At 39.1% G+C, this 21,838-nt stretch overlaps 1 protein-coding gene across 1 annotated transcript; it reads right to left on the bottom strand.

The window, feature by feature from the left end:
- Positions 1–6,876: 6,876 nt before the first annotated feature.
- sall1a (spalt-like transcription factor 1a) lies at positions 6,877–20,739 on the bottom strand. Its single transcript, XM_088333918.1, has 3 exons — positions 19,978–20,739; positions 12,269–15,645; positions 6,877–9,254 (listed from the first exon to the last, which is right to left on the bottom strand). The coding sequence occupies exons 1-3, from the start codon at positions 20,048–20,050 to the stop codon at positions 8,781–8,783; spliced, it is 3,924 nt and encodes a 1,307-aa protein (XP_088190044.1). The 5' UTR covers positions 20,051–20,739; the 3' UTR covers positions 6,877–8,780.
- Between the last annotated feature and the right edge of the window lie 1,099 nt (positions 20,740–21,838).

Genomic DNA, 21,838 nt, shown 5'->3' with positions numbered 1-21,838 from the left:
GTGACACTAGGTGTCGGGTGGAAATTAAAGCCAGGAAGTAAGTGACCATTGGCAAGGCCAAACGAGGGGAGAGAAAGAAAACCAAACTTGATTGCAGGACTGTGACAGTGACTAATTCTAAGCACTTTTAGGGGCTCGGATTCATTGTCAGTATACACGGTAGTTTGTAACTTGATAGTTACATTGAGGCGCTACTTTTGAGTGTCAGTAATCTGGTCAACAAAATTCCCTTTTAAAGGAAGTAACTGTAACTAATTCCTTCTTTTTTCAGTAACGCACCCAACACTAACTTTGGTACGTGTTTATGTGTGTGTGAGAAAAACACAGCAGGCCGGACTGTTACACTGGAACAGTCCCATACACGTAAGACACTTCCAGAACCTGAGGTAGTATTTTTACACGCCTTACTCCATCTATCCAACCGTCTTTTCTTTCGTACAGCCGGCAAAAGAAAGAGAGAAAGAAAATGCCTGGGAAGGCCAGACTGCAGTTTTCTTTCCAGGCCTTGTTTTTACTCCCGTGGGCTTCCTGTGGCTTCCTTCCTGTGACGGAGCACTCTAACCACACTATTTAACTCAACTGGAAGATGTCATACATGTAAACGAGTGGTGCAAGGCCTTCTCTGCTGTCCATGGATACCTTTGAAATAAATCCAAATTGTCTGTCAGCCTCTTTTCATTGCTTTTCCCCTGGTTGTGCTGCTTCCAGATGTGTGTTTTCTTATCTAAGCATTATCCCAGAGGTCTCCAACCGTTTTCAAACTGAGAGCTACTTTTTGATATTGCTTACCTAGAAAGTAACCCGGTTTGATATGCAATTCTCAGATAAGAACTTATCATGTTACTACTATTTTGTAATCTGTTTTTACTAGTTTAATTATTGGGAGTAAAGTTAAATAGACTCAGTTATCTGCTAGAAAATGTTTTTACAAGAAAATCACCAACACAGCATTGGTGAGCTATTTTCAGAACAGGTCCGCTGGTGCCCCCCCAGGTTTCCATGGGGGTGCACCTTGTTACTTGCAGGAACCACGTTGGGGACCCCAGATTGAACCAATCAATCGCATTACAGCCATTATTTGTTGCAAGGGTTAGAAATCTACCTGGGGGCCTTCGCAATCCGTTCTGCAAGCCCTGTAACATAACATAAGTTGTGGTTTTAAACCGGGGGTCAGCAACAAGCAACTCTAGAGACCCATGGGGCTGTTTTGCACTGCCTTAGTGGCTCCTTAGAGCCTTTTCAGAAATGTGAGAAAATTCAAAAAATGACTGTGAGTTTGTCTATATTTATGGGACATTTTGTTGATTTCTACAGGTTTTTAATGTTCTGACCATATTTAGAAAAAATATGAAATGACTAACTTGTATGCACAAATCCCCTTTTAGTTTGGATATGAAGGTTCATATGAGGCTTTAATTTTTTTGTACTTCCAGACATATTTGTGTTTTTGTTTTCTTTGGTCCATTATGGCTTTTATAACATTTTGGGTTTCCAACCCATGCTTTAACCAATCAAATTTTGAGTTGGAGAAACCTGGGCTTTCTAGCTGGCGTAGGGAAATTGACAAACTATGATTAGCTAGGGGCCAGTAATACACCAAAGTAATGGTGCCAATCACCGTTAAATTTGAAGAGGACGAAGAAAAAGAATTAACTAGTAGTAGAGGGTACTACCCAGGGCTAGTAAACTGTATCCGTAGCGAGCTGCACAGACGAATATATTGTTGACTTTATTTAATCGCATTTTTGTCAACCCGCAATGGCTTTAAGAGGAGAATAAATGAATTTGTCCACAGATATACTGTCAAAGCCATGTTCAAGACGGACTTTGCCTGTTGCAACCGGCAATAGGCTTTGTCTGCAACTGTCAGCCCACAAACTATGCGTTTAGCTATATTTCAAAATGTAATTGTATTTTCATTGAATTTTTTTTTAAAATATGTGTCACACTTGTAACTGCAGTAAAAGTTTTATAACTAGAGTTGGATTGATTCAGACGTAGCACTTATGAAAGCCTATGTACGAAATGAATGGCCTGTTACCTCAACATGACACACACTAGTACAAAATATTGTGCAAGTCGTCATGCTCCTTCATTGTATTGATTTGTAGTACAAATGGATAAACTATGTAAAATAGGATTACATACTCACCAACACCACCGCTTTACGTATTAAAAATGCCTATTACATACATACATTCACATATATATATATATATATATATATATATATATATATATATATATATATATATATATATATATATATATATATATATATATATATATATATATATATATATATATATATTCTGGTCAACGGCTGCTTTATTTTGAAGCAAGACTAAGTCTTTGTGCATAATAAACTGCGACAACGATCATGTTACATTTTGGTAAAAGTTAACCACTTTCGGTTTCAAACAAGCAGATGTTGTCTTTATTTTTTAAAATTCTGGCGACAGAATTCGTTTCACACGTAAAAATAGAGCGCATAATAATATCAGATTTTCAATGTCAATCAGTTGGCTTTATACGATTATTATTAGTAAAAGTCGTAGATTTAATCAATAAATTGTACCTTATGCATTTATCGTACTCACATAAATACAGCAAATCTAGAGATATGACCCTAAACCACGTACAAAGTATTTTGTATGTGCTAGTTTTTGGATATAAATATATCTAATACTGTATATAAATATTTTAACTCGCCTAGCAACAATATACATGCATTTTTGTTAGAAAATGTAAATGTATACAAATTACTTATGAATACAATACGTTTAGACATAAGGCCTAAAACAACTTTCTAAATATACATTACCGTTCAAAAGTTTGGGGTCACTAGGATATTTCTATTTTTTGATAAAATCAGACTTGAGGGTTGTTGTTTTTTTTTGTTTGTAAAAAATCATTACTTCCAACCTTCTCAATATCTCAAGTGTACTTTCTATTTATTTCTAAATTTATTTGATTATAAAATAGTGTGACTTTTCATAGAAAGTACACTATTATCTTGCTGATCCCCAAAAATTAACAAGAATATATTTATTTCTAATACTGTATTAAATTTATTTTTAACATCCTAGCAACAATATATGTATGTTACATTTATTATAAATTGTAAGCAGTCTTCTCACATTACACGTGGATACAGTAAATTTAGAAATAAGGCCCAAAACGACGTTTAAATGATTTATATGTACTGTTTTTAAATATTAATATATTTTTAATATCGTATTACAAATGTTTTATATCCTGGCAATAATGTAAATATAAAATGTAAGTAGACATTATAAATCACATATGAAAACTGATAGTATAAAATTGAGGCCCAAACTACATACAAAGTATTTTGTATTATATATTGCTTTAAATGTATACAGTATATATTTGTAATACTATATTTTAAATGTTTTAAACATCTTAGCAAGAGTATACATATGTTACATGTATAAAATCTGAGTAGTCTTTAATAATCACATATAAACACGGTAAGTTTAGACATAAGGTCAAAAACAACAGTCAAACCATTTGTTTGTGCTGTACCTTATATATATATATATATATATATATATATATATATATATATATATATATATATATATATATATATATATATATATATATATATATATATATACATATATATATATATATATATATATATATATATATATATATATATATATATATATATATACATGTATATGAAAGCCGTTTTTGATATCCCACACACTATAAAATGTAGGTAGTTATTATAGATCACAAACGAATACAGTAAGTATAAACATAAGGCCGAGAGGAAGTACAAAGTGTTTTGTATAAGCTATATTTTAAATATATATATATATATATATATATATATATATATATATATATATATATATATATATATATATATATATATATATATATATATATATATATATATGTGAATTAGCAATTCCATATTTCAAATGTTTTAAATATCTCAGCAAGACTATATATGTACTAAAAAGTGTGAGCAGTCTTTATAAATTACATATGAATACAATAAGTTTAGACACAAGGCCAAAACACGACTTACAAAGTACTTTGTATGTGCTATATTTCTAAATACATTATATATATATTTATCTATATACAATCTCTCTCTCTTTCTCTCTCTCTCTCTCTCTCTCTCTCTCTAATTATCCCTGAAATAAAATAAATATGTTACTTTTACTACACGATGTAACGTGTTTTTATAAACTACTTCTAAGATTGTTGTCGCAATTTAACTAATATAACAACTGGGGATGGAAGCAAAGTTTCTCCGTGCAGACTTTAAAAGAAAAGTGCATAAAAAATAATAAAATAAAACCAAAAGCCTCCAATATGTTTATGCACTTATGGTTAAAAGTAAAAGTAAAAACAATACATGAAAATAGGGGGCTAATGAATCAAATTATTGGATGTATATAACGGGATTATTAAAATTAAAGTCAATACTTGTGCATAAATACACAGCATTTATATGAATGCATTGCAACAAAAATATTGTTTAAAAGGGTAGCCTACACTTTTAAAAGAACATTACAATCATCTATATTTTAAAACCATCCATTTTGATTTAATCAAGACAAAATAATTACCGAGCATATTTTAAGAAACTAACTCGAACGAATATGTTGTTAATCAGTGTACGCAGGGAATATACCAAACTAAATAATGCAACTGTATTTAGTCATTAAATATACATTATTATTAATGCTTTACATTTTTCTGACATCGCAGAACAAATTTTATTTAATAAAAAGGAAATTTGATGTATTTAGCGCAGTGTAAAAAGAAAGTAGCGCGTGCTTCTGTGAGAGGACCGACACACATAAACGCAGCATCGGATGCGCCGCGACGGGTTCAGGGACACGTAACAGGCGGCGTACAAAAGATTGTCACAAAAAGTCTCCGGAAAAGAAAAGGCGGCCGGGTACAAATGCCTTTATAATCCGGATCACGACGCGCTGCCGTCTTTTTGATGACTTTATTTCCAGGAAAACGGCCTTCAATTGTTCGTTTTAGCCATCTGATAAAACTAAATAAATAATCTCATTTTATACAATGTTTGAACATATTTATATATATCGATGACAAAATTGACAATTCCTTTCAATGGATGGGAATAAAAAGTTGTGTTGCCATGTATTATTCAATTAAATTAAAAGTATAACTTTGTCTTTTAAAAATTTGTGCTGGTATACAAACGCTTTTATTTGTTTTACTTTGAAGGGGAAACGGTACGCGTGTTATTGCGCTTAGCAAAATTAGTATTTTTCCTTTAATAAACACGTCATTACGGAAAAACAATATTTTCTACTAGCTCATGACACAGTGCAATTAAACATAAACAGAAACGATATTTTGAAATTATATTTAGGTAAAACAAGTTTGTGTACAGTATTTTTTAAACACAACCAGGGTTGACTTTAGAAGAAAGCATCCTTAACTGGTTAATTCATGACTAAATGATTTTACAGATGCCCCCGTATCCCCAATAATTAAATCCTATTTAACTCAGAATTATGTTATATATTATATTATATAAATTACAGTGCCGTGGAAATCGTATTTCCCCCTCTTGATTTTTTTGCGTATTTATAACTCACAAACGTTTCAGATAATCAAATCAATGTTCATATCACACAGACAACCCCAATGAAACAAAAAATGCAGTTTTGAAATATTGATTCAATTTATTAAGGCACAAAAAAATCTAAATGTGCCACTTGAACCCGGTAGCGATTTGGGCTGTTTATAATTGGTCTTTCACAATGCTGTGGAGGAATTTTAGCCCATTCTTCTTTATAAAATTGGCTCAAATATGCTAAAGTGGAGGATTTTCTCGCGTGAACTGCCCGTTTAAGGTCACCCAACAGCATCTCAAACTGGATTTAAATTCGGACTTTGACTTGGCCACTGCAGAACCTTCATTTTGTTTTTAATCTAAGATGGACTTGGTTGTGTGTTTCGGACCATTGTCCTCGATCCAAGAAAGCTTGAGTTTAAGGGCATGAATCGATGGCGGGACATTCTGCCTCAGGATCTTCTGACAACCAGCATACTTTATTCTGTCAACTACAGCAAGTTGTCCTGTTAATGAGGCAGTAAAGCAGCCCCAGAACATCCACCACCATGCTTTACTGTTGGCTTCTTTTTGTAAAATGCTGTGCCGTTTTTACACTAAGTGTAAAGGGCTGCAGACCTTCCAAAAACTTGTATTTTTGTTTCTTTTTCACATAGGGCCAGATAGGCCTAGATTTTTTTGTGCCTTACTACATGAAATCGACAAAACTGCATTTTGTATTTCCTTGGATTGACTCGGTGTAATATTTAGATTGGTTTAATGACCTGAAACCTTTGCGAGTGATAAATATGTAAAAAACACAGACAGCAGGAAGGGGTCAAATACTTTTTCACATCACTGGGTATATATATATATATATATATATAAATATATATATATATATATATATATATATATATATATTATCTTCAGTTTGAAGGATTCATTTTTAAATAATTGTTTCAAACCTCATTGTCTAGCATACACTTAATTTTGCAACTCGTTTAATTAATAAAAATGTTACTTTTCATGGAAAACACAGTTGTTTGGGGGACAATAAGATGAAAAATAGAAAGTATAGTCAAGACTCTCACAAGCGTAGAAGTAATTATTTGTATTTGAAAATATTATCCCTCAAACTTTGCTGTCCTCAAAAAAAAGGAAATTTCTAAGCGACCCCAAACCTTTTAATAGCAGTGCATATTTGTATAACCCATAAATACATACATTTCGTTTAATGTCTTTAGAGTCTCAGATGTAAATGTAAGAAAATATTTTTAATACCAACAAGATGCAAATAAAATCAGGTTTTATTTTATTTTGTGCCCAAAAATGGACTATGGTCATACTGCACAACCTCTCACATTTGTCTTCAGTGGACTTTTCAGTCACTCTAAGGGCAATGAAATAGTTTTTTTCTTTTAAGAAAAAAATAGCATGCGTGTGTGTGTGCGTGTGCGAGTACGTTTTGTTGAATTGATAGTAACAGATATAAATGATTACAAAGCACACACACAAAACCATTGAATGTTTCGTTTGGAAAACTGATGTATTTGATTATTATTTGAGTAAAGAATTACAGTATCTAGAGTTTTTTTTTCTTTTTGTTAGTAGGTATTAAAGTGTAGCGAAACTGGACCCATTGAAGATCTTCCACCTTTCCGAGAAAGTGCATGTAACAGTCCGAAAGGTTTGTCAAACCCCGATAAAATATTTATATTTATAAAAAAGAAAAAGAAAAACAACAACACTATTTCATCCTTTTTGTGTTTCTGCTGGACTTCTTCTTGACATGTATGTACATCATCTTTTGTAGGTGGAGCGGGAGGGGGACTTGAACACATCACGTTAGCAGCAGCACTGTGAAAAACCATCGGCTGTCTTAGTTTCAAATATTTTAGGGGAAGGGGGGGATATGAACGTAAACAATGAAAAACAAAAAGATACAACTAAACGTCCCAAGTTTTGTCCTCCTTAAATAATAAGCGGGTTGAAAAGGGGAGTCGTAGGGTGGTCTGTGAACACAGGCTTTCTACAAGTAGATCAGTGTACATTATTTACAGCATTTTTCATCTTTCAGGCAGACGTCATTGCAATGTAACACTACAAGGAGGACACGGAAATAACTTAATGCCAAGTTCAGAGTATCACACTTCGTCTTTGAAGGGGCGCGCACACACACACACAAACATCTGATCTAAAATGGTATAATGCGTCCACTGCGTATCAAGCGCAGGCATAGCCACTAATAAATAAGCTCCTGGGAACTAGAACCTACAGTGGTACCTCTTCATATGAGCTTCATTCGTCCCGGGATCGCCACTGCGGCTCGGATTGCTCGTGTAACGAGCGAAATTTTCCCAAAATGAAATCATTAAAATAGATTGCTCCGTTCCGGTCCTCCCACAATCCTCCAAGTGAGCCCTAAAAAGCTGTAAAACACATTCTAATAGAAATTCAAAATAGAGTATTAAGATAAATAAGATGCTAACTAAATGAAATGAGAATTTCTGATGAGCGCTTTAACCAATGTGTGCACCTGGTGCGGAGGAAGGGGGGTTACACAGATATCTCATAACAGTCAACTTGTAAATTTTCCACGTATTTTATACGTTTTTTTTTGATGATTTCAAATTGTGTAAGCCGTATAACAATTTTTATGGGAAATACAATTTTAAAAAGGCTGACCTTTGCCATTTCCGCTGTAATCCGAATCATCTCAAACATTAGCAGCAGCCGTCAGTGTTGCTAATGTTGCACTATAGTACATAGTCTGTCTTCCTGTTTGTGAATAGGTGCTGTGTTGTGTGTAATATTGCTTAATAAGGATTTGCAATCAATACTAAAATGCTGATGGTGAAAATACATAAGGACTTAAAATTAAAGTTACTGTAACTTTAATTGAACTTCGACACAAACATTTTACAGCAAAACTTTTTACTTTATAGTTTGCATGTGCAAACTGGATGAGCTGATGCTGGCGGGAAGTGCTCACGAGCAGTTTGAAGCGGTAGCCTTTGGGACTGCTCGTGAACTAGTTTTCCTTCGTAAAGCGAGCACAATTTTTGTTACAAAAAAACTCGTATTCCGGAATTCTCAAGTTTAGATGTGCTCGTATAAAGAAGTACCACTGTAAATTGTACAAAAAAGTCCATCTGAATTGTTTTCACAGTTCTAGTTGCGTCCCTGTGTGTGTCTAATTAGTGACAATTTCTTTATTGTCCTCCATGAAGCGCGTGAACCTGAAGTGGGCGCCGTTCTCAGCGCCGGCCATTCGCTCCAAGCCAGCCAGGGCGGCGTTAGGCTCGGCGCTGTGAAGTCTGTCCAGGTTGCCCGTCAGGCTGCCGGTCAGGCTGCCAGTCAGGCCACCTACCGGTGAGCTGCCCCCGTTGCCCACGCCGGGGCCCGACATGGGGGGCAGGCCCCCACCCTGGATGACGGAGATCTCGTTTGCCTTCATGGCTAGGCCGCTGGAGAAGGCGGCAGCGTACTGGTTCCAGAAACTGGCAGGGTCGCCCGGGCCTGCCCGCGACACCGCAGCCGGGTCCTTGTGGAAGAGCTCTGGGAACTTGACGGGGTTGGCCCCGAGGAAGGCCATGGGGCCGTCCACTGAGAGGCGGCGTCCGCGGCGGGCGGGGGCGCTGTTCCACATGTGGGTGCCCATATGAACCTGCAAAAGAAAGGACCAGTTCAAAGTTAAAATTCGTTGGATCAGGGGTCATAACCTAGGGCTGCAACGATTATTTTAACAGTCGACTAGTTACAGACTATTGAAACAATTGGTCGAATAATGGAATAATAATTAAATTTACCATTTAATGAACATACTGCAGATTTTTACAAACATTTGAAATGTCCCATCTAAACCCAATTAGGCACAGTACGCCGTCAGTAGAGGAATAAATTCATAAATAAAGGACAGGAAAATAAATAATATATTAAAATCAAGTAAAACATGTTTAATAGCTAAACCATCAACCGACTCATTAGCAGCAGTAAAACAGTAAATAAAACTAACGGAAAAATAATGACTTAAAGATTCTGAATAGTTTGAAATCAAAGTTTTAACAACTGACTTTTTTCCTTCAGACTGCAAGCCTTTAATTTCACATTCGTTTGTCAGCCACAGTCTGACATAACGCTGAAGCTCTGTTATGTACTGAAATACGCGTAGAACTGTACAATTCATGTCATCAACACTGTATTGAAAATTTATTTAATTTTACCGAGGCGAGTCACTCTTTTTTTGTTCGAATGTCCGACATACCTTTTAAATATTTGTGCGTCTTAAATTTTCATTTTTCTTTTTTTCATTAATATCCTATTATTGTTTTAATTCAACATTTGCACACCCTATTACCCCTGTATAAAGTGGAAGAAAATATTTTCTTATTAAATACGTTTGAAAGTCGTTTGCATTTGCAACCTCTTTTCCTGAAAATTATTTTTGCGTGCGTGTGTTTGTCCATGAGGTCTACACACGTCTCTTGCGAAGAATAGATGAGAAACGCACATAAGAGTATGATGCAATGGAAAAAAATAATAACAATGATACCGCATTTTAGAACAGCTTCATGCCTTGGACGCACTTTGGCGGTTTGCCTGTGTGTGGTGGTAAATTTATTTTGGGGAGGCTGCTAAGCCTGATGCATAAAATGGCAATCTCACCTGGGATTAAAAAAAAAAAAAAACACTTTCTCAAGTTACAAGGGGTTTCACCATGCGTTAGATGAACAAACAATCGTATTTTCCAGAGTATAAGGCACATCAGATAGTACACATTCAATTTTCTGACAAATTTGTGATTCCTTGTAGTCAGGAATATACAGTAAATACCTTCCAATGATCTTAGAGAAAAAAAGGGAAAATGAGAAGAGTAGATCACTTCTGCAAACAACAGATTTTCACCTCTTTTAGAATGTGCTGATCACGATCATGCATTACTAAAAATCTTTAAAAAATAAATAAATAAATAAATAAAATGTGTATATATATATATATATATATTCCAATACCACTTTTAAGACTATACCGGGTTGTGAAACGCACTTTTGAAATTCTGGAAAAATGTTAAATTTTTGGGTGTGTCTTCTAGTCCGGGAAATACAGTAAATATTGAAAGCTCGTTTTGAAAAACTAAGCCAGTACTTTGTTTAGCTACACAAAACACGTTGACCGCTTGGTAGTTTTTAAAGAGAAAACTTGTTATGATGCACTTTTCCTTTTTATTACACTATCATCATTACAACTTAGACAACTCTCTAAACACAAAGTTGACATATGTTTTGCCTATTTATCGTACCTACTTTTTTTAATCTTTATTCTCTTTAAAGTTTTTATCACGTTTACCCTGAAGTGCCATGTCTAATCTCATTGCATACAATGTTTCACAATGTTGATATCAATGACAATACAGACAATTCAATTCAGTTAAATCAAATTAGATTGTCTTTAGAATATAAACGGAAGCCTTTTAAGGTTGAAAAACTGCATGAATATGGTCAGTTTGAAAAAAATCTTTCTCAAAAGAAAACAAAGAAATTGATGTAAAAAAATGTCCAAGCGTTTATATATTTTAACACTTAAAAAACATAGGTGATAAGTGAGCCCAGATAAATGTTTGCCTAATAGAATATTTTTTTCTTGTGAAAATCTTCAGTTATTCAAATATTTTTCACTCAACCTTGGGCATTTCATCTCCAATGGAATGGAAAAAATGAGGGGGTAAAAAAACAAGTCAAGAGGCATGCACTAGATATTGACCTAAAAGTGACGTGTAGCAGTGTGCTGTTTGTTTATTTTTGAGAATTGAACATACAGTGGGTCAAACTGACCCACAAACATTCCTTGTGTTGCAAAGAAACAACATAACGAGGGTTAAACACGTTTTAGTCCCACATTCCCTTCGGTTATTTGGTTTCCCCCTCGTCACTGTGTTTCATTCCCGCAGTGTTCTGTGTCAAAATGAGAAAGCTAAAAAATAATGCAGGATTTTTTTTTTGTGCTTTATATTCTGGGAAAATAAGGTAATAAAAAAGAAACGCATGGCTTTAAAGTTTCGGGGCCAGATACACTTCAGCCCTTGTAGAGTAATAAAACTGATAAGCATTGGCAATTCCGCCAAACAGAGTTAAATGTTAATGTTTTCTTTTTTGTTTTCTTGTTTTATTTGTTATTCTCAGTTAAGGTTTACCGTCAAACAGCTTGAAGCAATCGCCCTTGTCTTCTCATTTAGAGGACTGAGGTAGGAAACCAAAGTGAGAAGATTTTACAGTATCCTTTGGTAAATTTCACGAGTCGTTCCCCGAACCCATTACCAGTAATTACCGGTGGTAAACGGTACCCGAGCCGTAGTTTGGTTAGTTGAGAATCATTAACTCATTCAATGCAATCAACGCATACAAACATCAAACATCCTTTCAAATTGGGATTGCAATGAATTGGTAAATGTTTGGGAATCTGTTCTTTACGTACAACTATAACTAAGAGGTTTTGATGATCCATATGATTTATAAAAATCTAATATTACTGAATTTGTTTGATTAAATAATTTAGAGTAAGGTGATTTATTTGTTTGCATATATTCAGTTCTAGTACTGCGTGCCATTTGTAAACAAATGGCAGGCCGCAAACTGTCCCAGAGCTGTAGTTTGACCACTAACTTTTCTGCTTTTGTCGACTTACCTTGAGGTTTCCTTTGGTGGTGAACGCACGGCCGCAGATGCTACAGGCGAAGGGCTTCTCGCCGGTGTGCGTGCGCTCGTGGATCTGCAGGGCGCTGGATGAGGAGAAGCACTTGCCGCAGGTGTTGCAGAAATGCTGCTTGGGCGTCCGGCGGGGCGGCGCGGCTGAAAGCACTGGTGACGTGGAGGCAGAGGATGTGACCAAACCAGCAACGGGCCCTGGGGCAGAAGGTCCAGAGGGCTCTTTGCTCTCCGGGTGGAAACTGTGCAGGAAGCCGTTGACCTCGGGCTTCCCCAAAGAGCTGACAGACAACAGCGAGGGCGTCGGGCTGGAGGACACGCTGGTGTTGGAGGGCTCAAAGAGCTGCGAGGGCAGATCTCGCATCTGATGGGTCAGCATGTGCTGCTTGAGGTTGCCCTTAGTGGAGAAGCCCCGATTGCAGGCCGTGCAAATAAAAGGTCGCTCTTTGGTATGGCTTCGGTAGTGGATGTCCAAGGCACTCTGGCACGCAAACGTCTTCCCGCAGATGTCACAGGACGTGTTCTTGGAGATGCTGCGCTCGCGAAAAGGGAAAATCATGCCCAGGGGATCCTTGCAAGGGTTAACTGACGTCAGGTCCAAGGCTCCGATGCTTGAGGGATGAGGATGGATGAGGGTGGGATGCTCCAAGGAGAACACTTTCTGGTGCCTTTCCTCTAAGCTGGGGGATTTGTGAGGCTGCGGTGGCACAGTGGCAGGGGATGGCGCCCGCATCGATGAGGCAGATTCGGACACGGCTGGACTCCCAGCGCTTTGGCTATCCACGTCACCGCAGAGAGACGAGGAGTCGGTTAGACAATCCCCCTCCGCTATTCCATTGCTCACAGCTTTGAGCTCTTGCACCTCCTCTACATCCATGCAATGGGGATTCTCTCGACCCTCCCCGTCGAGAGCAAGCGGGGAGTCGCACAGGCTGTCGTGGGAAGCATCCACTGACCTTGGTGTGTCGGGCACGCTGCTGTCAGGGCCTTCCTCCATCCCGTCCATGTTGTCGTCAGAGAAGTTGTCCAAGTCGTCAAAGTTTCTCTCATCAAATGAGCCAGTGTCGGACACCATGGATTCAGGGTAGTTCTCGGGCAGGGGGTTGTTGGGGATCTGCCCGCCCATGTGCATGCGGATGTGCTGCTGGAGCACCACAGCATTGGTGAACTTCTTCTGACATATAGGGCATGAATGCTGAACTCGAAGCGGAGGCATGGCCCTGTGGACGCTGTAGTGAGTTTTCAGGTTCCCCTTGGTAGTAAAGGCTCTACCACAAATTTTGCACTTGAAGGGTCTCTCCCCAGTGTGAGTGCGATAGTGCATCTTCAGCGCGCTCTGACAACTCAACACCCGGTGGCAGATGACGCATTCGTTGGGGTCAGTCACCTTCCTGTCAATGTTCTCAACAAGTTGCTGCAGCTTGGATGTTTCTGACCCGTGGAGGGGATCCAGGATACCCCCGAAGGGGAATTTAGCTTTGAACTGTTCTGACATTAGAGGCATAAGCGGGTTGGTCAGCATGGGTGGGCTGTTGGACGCGGCATACTCACTGGCGCTCTCGGTGGAGGCGCCGACGTTTGTCACTAAGCCTGAGGAATGTCTGCCTTCGTCAGTTTTCCCGTTTGAGGTAGGCAAAGCTGCGCCTTCGCCTTCTTCGGACGCTCTGCTACTTTTCGCTGAGGGCTCAGAAGTACCCGAGTCACTTGTAGTGGATGCCACTGGAAGGTTATGTATGGCTATAGAGTGGTCTTCCTTTTTAATGAAATGGGGCAAGCTGGGCATGGTTGGCGGCAAAAGCATGCCGACCGATGAAGTCAGGGTGGGCAAGATGGGCTTACTGTCCAGCCAGCTGGTGACTGGTTTCTCAGGTGGCATGGACATGCCATAAGGAATGCCGGTGCTTGTCGGAATGTTGTCCAAATGCTCTGGAACCGGGTAAGGATTCATCTGGATGTGAGGGTACTTTTCTTTATGACGCTGGAAGTGCACCTTCAGGTTGCCGCGGGTGGAGAATCGGTTACCGCAAATGTTGCACTTGTATGGCCTTTCGCCAGTGTGTGAGCGCAAGTGGATTTGCAGGGCGCTGTCGCTACCAAAAACCTTTCCGCAAAACCTGCACTTATGCTTGAAAAAAGCCTCTTCTGAGCTGCTCTTGTTCTCGAACGACGCGACGTTGGGGACCTTGCCTTTCCTCTGCTGCACCAGGGTTGCCAGCGAGTTGAGGTCCTCTACTGTGGTGCCCACACTCGGAAGTGAACTGGAGAACATGGGGTTTCCTGGCGGGGGCTGAGGTAGAAGGGGATTTACCGCTGAGCTTAACAAACTACCAATTCCGAAAGCAGGAGTGGAGGACTTTGTCACTGGCGCGTTAGTGATTTGGCATGGCCTTTTCTCGGGAGGTTGGGGGTTGCCGGTTGAGGGTCCCACGGTGCTAATACTTTGAGATGTTTCGCTGATGCTCGAGTTGGATTGAGGTAGCTGTGCCGCAGCGGCGAGCTGCTTTAGGCTGCTGATGCTGGCCGACTGACTGGCCAAGTTCTGCGCGAGACCCGCAGCCGCGGCCAGCTGTTGAGAAAGATGAGAGCTGAGAGTGGCCAGGGGGCTGGCCGCCGTGGGTAAAATGGAGCCGGGAACAGAGGTGGTAGGGACCTGCATTTCGGGAGACTGGGAAGCAAGACGCAGTATTTGGTGGCGGATCTGCTCGATCAGCTGCAGCTGGTGAATCTGCTGCTGCTGGAGGGCGAGGAGCTGCTCCATCAGGGCAGGCACCGCCACCCGGGGACCACCCGGTGTGCGGGTCTCCTGCGAGAACTGTGCCACCGCCACTTTGGTGCTCTGTAGGTTTTCGATGATCACGTTGCTGTTGATCATGGAGAAATTCCCCAACTCGGCCAAGTTGCCGAGCGCAGGAAGAGGGGCAGAAATAGCAGAAGTGCCGACGGCGGGGCCGGCAATGCCCTTGCTGCTGAAATCACCCACTGAGTCAGTGGGGCTCCCACTCTCTACATGACCGCCCTCCTCTTCTTGGCCGCTGCTCATCCCTGAAACGTCCACATCCATGGATTCGTCTTTTTCCAGTCCGCTGAGCTCAGAATAATCGCCGCACTCTGCCTGATCAGCATTATTCGTGATGTCATTCATCTGGTCATCGGGATTATGGGGAGGGGACCCAGGTGAGAAGGTTCCAGCGGGGGAGACTGGACTTTCATTCACAATCAGGACGAGTTGATTCTTAGTGCAATTCTTCTGGTGCTCCTCCAGCTCGTAGAGTTCAAAGAACTCGGCGCAACATCTGTTGCAGACATGGGCGTCTGTCTCTTTGCAGGGGGGGTCCCCAGAGCAAAGTTCTGTGTCCCCTGCAAAAAGAAAGAAAAAAAAAAGATTAAAAAGGTAAGTAATAGGATTAGAGATCAGAAATGTTTTGCAGTCGGTGAGGTGGCTTTATCTCCTTGAGTTACATTGTTGTTAATCTTAAATAATTCAGTTTTATACTTATCCTCGAGATTCGTAACCCCAGAAAAGAAAACGGCATGGGCAAGAGTAAAAAGATGACCTGCTTCAATGTAGCGCTCTCTGAAAAAGTATTACAAAGAATATAAAATCAATGACAACTACTAGTATATCGCTTAAAAGCAATGTTTGAAGATGTACATCAGGCCAAAGCAAAGGTAATCATTTTCTTCAGAAAATCCATCAAAAATAGAGGAGCAAGTGAAGCGAAGCTGCGGTTAGGACGCTTTAATGACATTTCATAGAAACTCATTGATTTCCTATACGACTCTTTAAAGTCCGCTGGTCCATTCGGGGCCAATCAAGCATCGGACGGACTTATTAGACTTTCATTTCGCTGTCAACTTTGCTCATTTTCAGTCGCTGGCCGCAACCTCAGACGGCTTATCGGGCACCGGCTAAACTCGTTTGAGAAGATTGAGGCCGAACAAGGAAAATAAAAAAACAAGGAACAGGGAGAATACCGACACTCAGGATCTTAATGCTATTAAACAGTCTGAGAGGGTATGATTAAATTACCTTGCCCGGTAATACATGTAGTTTTCGAAATCACAAGACAAGCATCACATGAAAGATCATCCAACAACAACAGATAAATAAAGACCTCAAAAAACAAACTCTAAAGACAGTGATAAGTCACCCAAGCTTGCGTCAACAATCATCTTTTGGAAATTTCTCTGAATCATTTCAGATTCTTGGTTCCCTTTAGTCAAAATCTCTCTGTTTAACATACAAGTTGCTTTACAAATTGCATTTTTCTATGAATCCCTTTCATTGTGACTAAACCCCCTCCCATCCTCCTTCTGCCCATTCTGGAGACTTTCATCAGGGCAAAGAATTCATTTGCAAATGAAACCCTGCAGAAGTGCAGCCCCCCTGCCCCACAGCGAGACAGGATGCCTCCCCATTGTTCACGCAGCATGGGAGCGGCGGGGATGGTCGGCGGGCCGGCCGGTCGGTCGGGACCCGGGCCCCCCGAGCCCATCCTCGGGGCCGGGTTCCACTCCGTAGCTCGCTCAAAGGGATTATATCGTCCCTTGGTGTTCTTCCGCGCCGCCAGACACCGGATCACCACAAAGTTGCCATGACAATAAACCCCCAGGGCCCCACGTCGGCCAACTATGCAAACACATCCCGTAACTTTTCACGGCAAATCTCCAGTTTTTAAAAAGAACACCTAAAGCTTTGCTGGTGAGTTAATTTTGGGAAGACCAGAGAATAACAAAAAGTCAAAAACACACACACACACACGAAAAATGTAAGTGACATATTGAAAAAGTTGGGAAATTAAAGCGCATTAAGTGTGTGTGTACAGAAAACAAACTGCACACTATAGTATTTGTAATTTGTGTTAAAAGTAAATTGAGGTTTTTTTTAACAATTTCAACAATAAATTAAGTGTTTATTCTACTTTCCAATGTTACAAAATAAAAAATGATTTCAAATTCATTTTTGATAACGTCTCAAAAACATGCCATGCGAGTTACTTCATTTTAATACAAACTATTTTATGATATGAAGCATGTGACATTTTTTACAAATCTTCACCAGATACAAACTTACAATGAATGGAAAAAAAATCAACAACTTTGATAAACATTTGATGAAACAGAAGGAAAAAAAGAGCTGACAGGAAAAAGTTTAAGCTTATCTTGGTCCCATCTCCTTGACAGTCCAAAGACTTTTTACATTAATCAAATCACATCATCATAACAAAGGTTTTATATGTAATACGACAATATATAATGATAATCCTGTAAATATCAAATTTACAAGGAAGGACGGATTTATTTTACATTTAAAGAATTAACATGTTTACTTTGAATACTCATTGTAACACAGAATTAAGGAAACTAAACAACAATTAAAGAAAAAAAATGTTTTAATCTTTATCAAACTATAACATATGTTGAACAATTATGTTCCCTCAGCTCATCCAGCTAGATGAAAAATTGGCTATTTGTTTTAACTAAAATAAAACTGTGTGCAAAAGAGAACATCACAAGACATTAGTTACTTTAATAATCGCATGCATTTGGTTAGCTTTCAAAAGCAAGATGATTTGTATCTACACTTTGAGGCCAAAGTGTGCGATTTTACTCGAGCAAACAATCAAAGCTCTGCGTCAAACTGTTAAGACGGAAATAAAAATCAATGAGGGAGCACAGGACAGGGCGCAGATGCTAGCATTAGGCTTAATTCCCAAAATAGCAGGGATTAAGTTCGAATTAAAATTAAGAATCAAGCCAAAGCTGCTGTGGGGAGGATGCGATGCTTATGAATGATAGAAAAGAAGGCCTCAAAGATAAATAAGAGGAAAATTAAGACAGGGAAATTCTAGGCAGGCGATATTCCTACATTGTGTTTTTAGAAGCGAGTTGGGAGCTCAAAACCAGATGGAGGTCCGGTAAAAATGTTCACGGTCCGGTCTGGGTATGCTAGAAGGACACTGGTGGAGCTGTGGTCCGATGTCACGCTTAAGGCAAATGGAAGAAGGGAGGGTTTGGGCAAACACCCTACAGCCAAATGACAAACACTTTCTTGTTTGCAGGGGCACAAAAAAAAGAGAAGGGGGACGAGGGGGTTGCCCTCGCCAATTTCCCCCCAGGGGGCCACTCGGATAGGGGCTAAATATTGATAAGAGCCTCACTTAAACACTTAATAGGAGAAAAAGAGTGTCGGGGCCTGGCTTGAGCCGCCTGCGGTTCTGACTTGTCGGGTCAATGGCGACCTGAAGTGGATCTCGCAGCGCCCTGAACCCGAGGCACCCTTACACACACAAATGCTGATTTTAGGTAGGGGAGGTCCCGGGCCCTGAACCCTGATCGGCCCTCACATGGGGGCAAACTGGCAAAGGTTAAAACAGCACAACACCATCACACACAAGCGCACATAAATCTTGACACACTTTACTTTTCATAGAGAGGAAAAAAGGAATATTTTAACTTAATTTAAATTGCAAAGAGCCATTATGTTGAGCAAATGCAATACATTTTTGCATGTGGCAAAGACTAAAAACATGACTTTACATATAGAAAAAAATGAATCTTTAAACTTATAAAGCACTGTAAAGAGCCATTATGTAAAGCAAATGCAACACATTTTTGCGACAAAGATGAAAAAAAATGTTGCTTTATTTTTTTTAAACAAAGAAAACAAACGATTTAAAACACAAATACTTAAAATACGAATTTCAGCTTGGTTTTTGCTAAACAGTCATAAGCAGACACTAAACATTTATAATAAGCACATCAATATTAACATTAGCAGCACATATAATTATTTATAAATAAAATGTAATCAGTTTAAGTTAGTAAGTGTTACAAGCTTCATTATTTCAAGATTGTTTTTATTTCCATTATCATAAAACGTTAATTATTTTTATCTGCAACCCCGGTGTACAGTGTTTATAAAGAAAGTTTAAAACACGATGCAATAATATTTAAGTCAGTCATCAGTGAAGTCAAGCATCACTTTAGCACAATCCCCATAACTTTTATTCACAATTAATATAAAGCCCTACGTAAAAAAAAGTATACGAAAATTACATTTCTAAAAATACTGTAAATAGTTAGTGTGACACTAAAACAGTTTTATAGGAACAGTTTGTATTTTTGGGGTGACCGTCAACGCAACATTTGACACGATTATTTCCCGATGATGTCATAAATGACGATACTGTAAAACACAATAGTTTCATTACTTTTTTAAAAAGTTCCCACCCCAATTTAGTTAAATCAAAATACATTTTATTTAACACCGTCTGAGCGGGCGCGCGCGTGTGTCTGCGATTGTTTGTGACTCACGATGAGTAACACTTTCATATCAGAATGGACGATGAGTAAACTGGCCTGTTTGTGTTTATTAAATCGAAGGTGAAGAAAATATAATGAGTTCGGATAGAAGAACGAGTTGTATTTGTTTCAATAAAACATATTACACTTTTTGGGTGCGTGTGTGAGTTCGACAAGTGTGGTCCGTCGAAAACGGGCTAGTTTTTCCAGTAATAAAATAAATTTAAATTCCTCTTCTAAGCAGTTTTTAAGAAACTAAAACAAACAAACAAAAACAAAAAAAAAGTTAACAAGGAAGACAACGGGGGGGTGTGTGCGTGTTTGAATAAAAATGAGATACATGAGTTGAAATGTGGGGAAAAAAGTGTGTCCGACGGTACTCACCATTGAGGCCGGTTCCGGGCAGCAAAGGATCGGACTGAAAGTGTTGCGGCTTGGCTTGTTTCCTCCGCGACATGCTGGCTGGCACATGGGGCAAACGCCGAGCGCAGATGAGGCGAACAAGACGAAGAAGAAAAAAAATGAAACTAAAAAAAGGGGGGGCGGCCTCAAAATTTTACGCGCATTGAGCCCATCCAACGCGCATGTGCCACGTTATGATTATCAATAATGCCTCGCGATTAATCATACGGGCAGGGAGGGAGGGATGGATGAGGAGGGGCTGGTAAGGAAGGGAGGAGGGTGAGGTTTTTTTTTTCTTTGAAAGGCGATTGGCACCTCGCCAGCCCCCCCTTCCTATTCAAATGAAGTCTCTTTAATCAATTAGCTCCTGATTTGCTTTGCTAGAAGAAGGGACGGCGGGGGTCTTCTTCGTCCCCTCGCGAGGTTTCCAAACTCTGCCGATGGAAGGAAATGATGACCCGCTCTCCTTATTTTACTGGTCCCAAGTGATAAATGTTCCAGAACTGTCTCCCCTGGCTCCTCGAGCAGGTAATAGTCCGTCCCGGAGAGGTAATAGGCGACTTAAAAATCACCTTTGAAGTATGAATAAAGCGGCACCTCGGACGCTGTCCGGACTGGAATCCACGCGCTGCTCGTTCCACTTCACTTTAATGTCGTCATTTTTGTGCTAAATTGGTCTTTTTTTTCGGGCTGCTACTTTTTTCACTCGATGTCATCGCAGTCCGCGTACGGCGAATAAACAAACTTTTCCAGAGGGCCCCGTGCGGTAGCCGGACAGGGAGAAAACTCCGCCTATCGATTTTCCTATTGGTTGAAAGGATATTCAGTCACACCACTAGTCCACGCCTTCTAATACCGCCCCTCATATTTTATGCATTTTTTTTCTTTCTCTTCTCCGGAACAAACAGTTTTGAAGATGAAAACCAACAGCGGTAATAACTTTAAATTTGTCATTGTGGAATTAGACAATAGATTTGACTTTTCTGCACAACTCTATTTTCGCTTTGTTATAATAATAAAGGACAAACAATTACGATCTATTTACTGCTTATGGACCGTAAAGAAACGCGTTTTTTTTCCTCCGCTAGAAATATTGAATTGAATTAAATTCTCCTTAATTGTCATGGATATCAACCTTGTGCAACATTTCGTGTAAAGAGATTACCCCTGGCATTCCGGGGTATTGTATTGAATTGTCTGTATTTCTATTGATATTATTGTTGTGAAACATTGTATGCAACGATATTGTGCATAGCACTCCTGGGTAAACCTGTAATAAAGATTTTAAAGAGAAAACATATACATAAGACTATCAGATTTTTTTTATAGATTAGTGTGTTTTTTACAACTTAGTGCTTAAAGACTGTCCTAAGTTACAAAAATAGTGCATCATAACAATGAAAAAGTCTCAAGGTACATATGTTCACAGTTATGTGCAATATCCCATATATCCACAGTTTCATTTAGCAGCAACAGATGGATAATTAAATAAATAAAAATAAGTTGTAAGATACGTTTTCAGAGTTCTGTGCTCTCGTTTAGAGTGGTAAACATGTAATGAAGACTTTATAGTAAAAAAAAAAAAAAAGATTACAAAAAACTGTAAGAAAAAATAGGCAAAAATATTTTCAACAGAGTGCTTAGAGATCGGCCTGTTATAATAATATTGCAATTAAAAATAATTGTGCATCGTAACAATAGTGCAATAACACTTAGCAGCAACAAAAATCCCCAAACACATTGCAGTTTTGTGCGCTTGTTGAAGGTGGTGACGGCCCCGGGGAAGAAGCAGTCTCGTAGCCTGTTTGTCCTTGTTTTAAGCACATGTAGAGCCTACCAGAAG

Source organism: Urocampus carinirostris, chromosome 4 (assembly GCF_059441175.1).
Source record: "Urocampus carinirostris isolate Australia breed hairy pipefish chromosome 4, RoL_Ucar_1.0, whole genome shotgun sequence".
In the NCBI taxonomy this organism is placed as follows: Eukaryota; Metazoa; Chordata; class Actinopteri; order Syngnathiformes; family Syngnathidae; genus Urocampus; species Urocampus carinirostris.
This window is presented reverse-complemented; position numbering and strand designations above follow the sequence as displayed.

Coding starts and splice junctions, on each gene's coding strand:
- sall1a (XM_088333918.1), bottom strand. CDS start 20,050: ATGTCGCGGAGGAAACAAGCCAAGCCGCAACACTTTCAGTCCGATCCT. Junction 15,646..19,977: donor GCCCGGAACCGGCCTCAATG/GTGAGTACCGTC, acceptor TTCTTTTTGCAG/GGGACACAGAACTTTGCTCT. Junction 9,255..12,268: donor CCACCAAAGGAAACCTCAAG/GTAAGTCGACAA, acceptor TTTCTTTTGCAG/GTTCATATGGGCACCCACAT.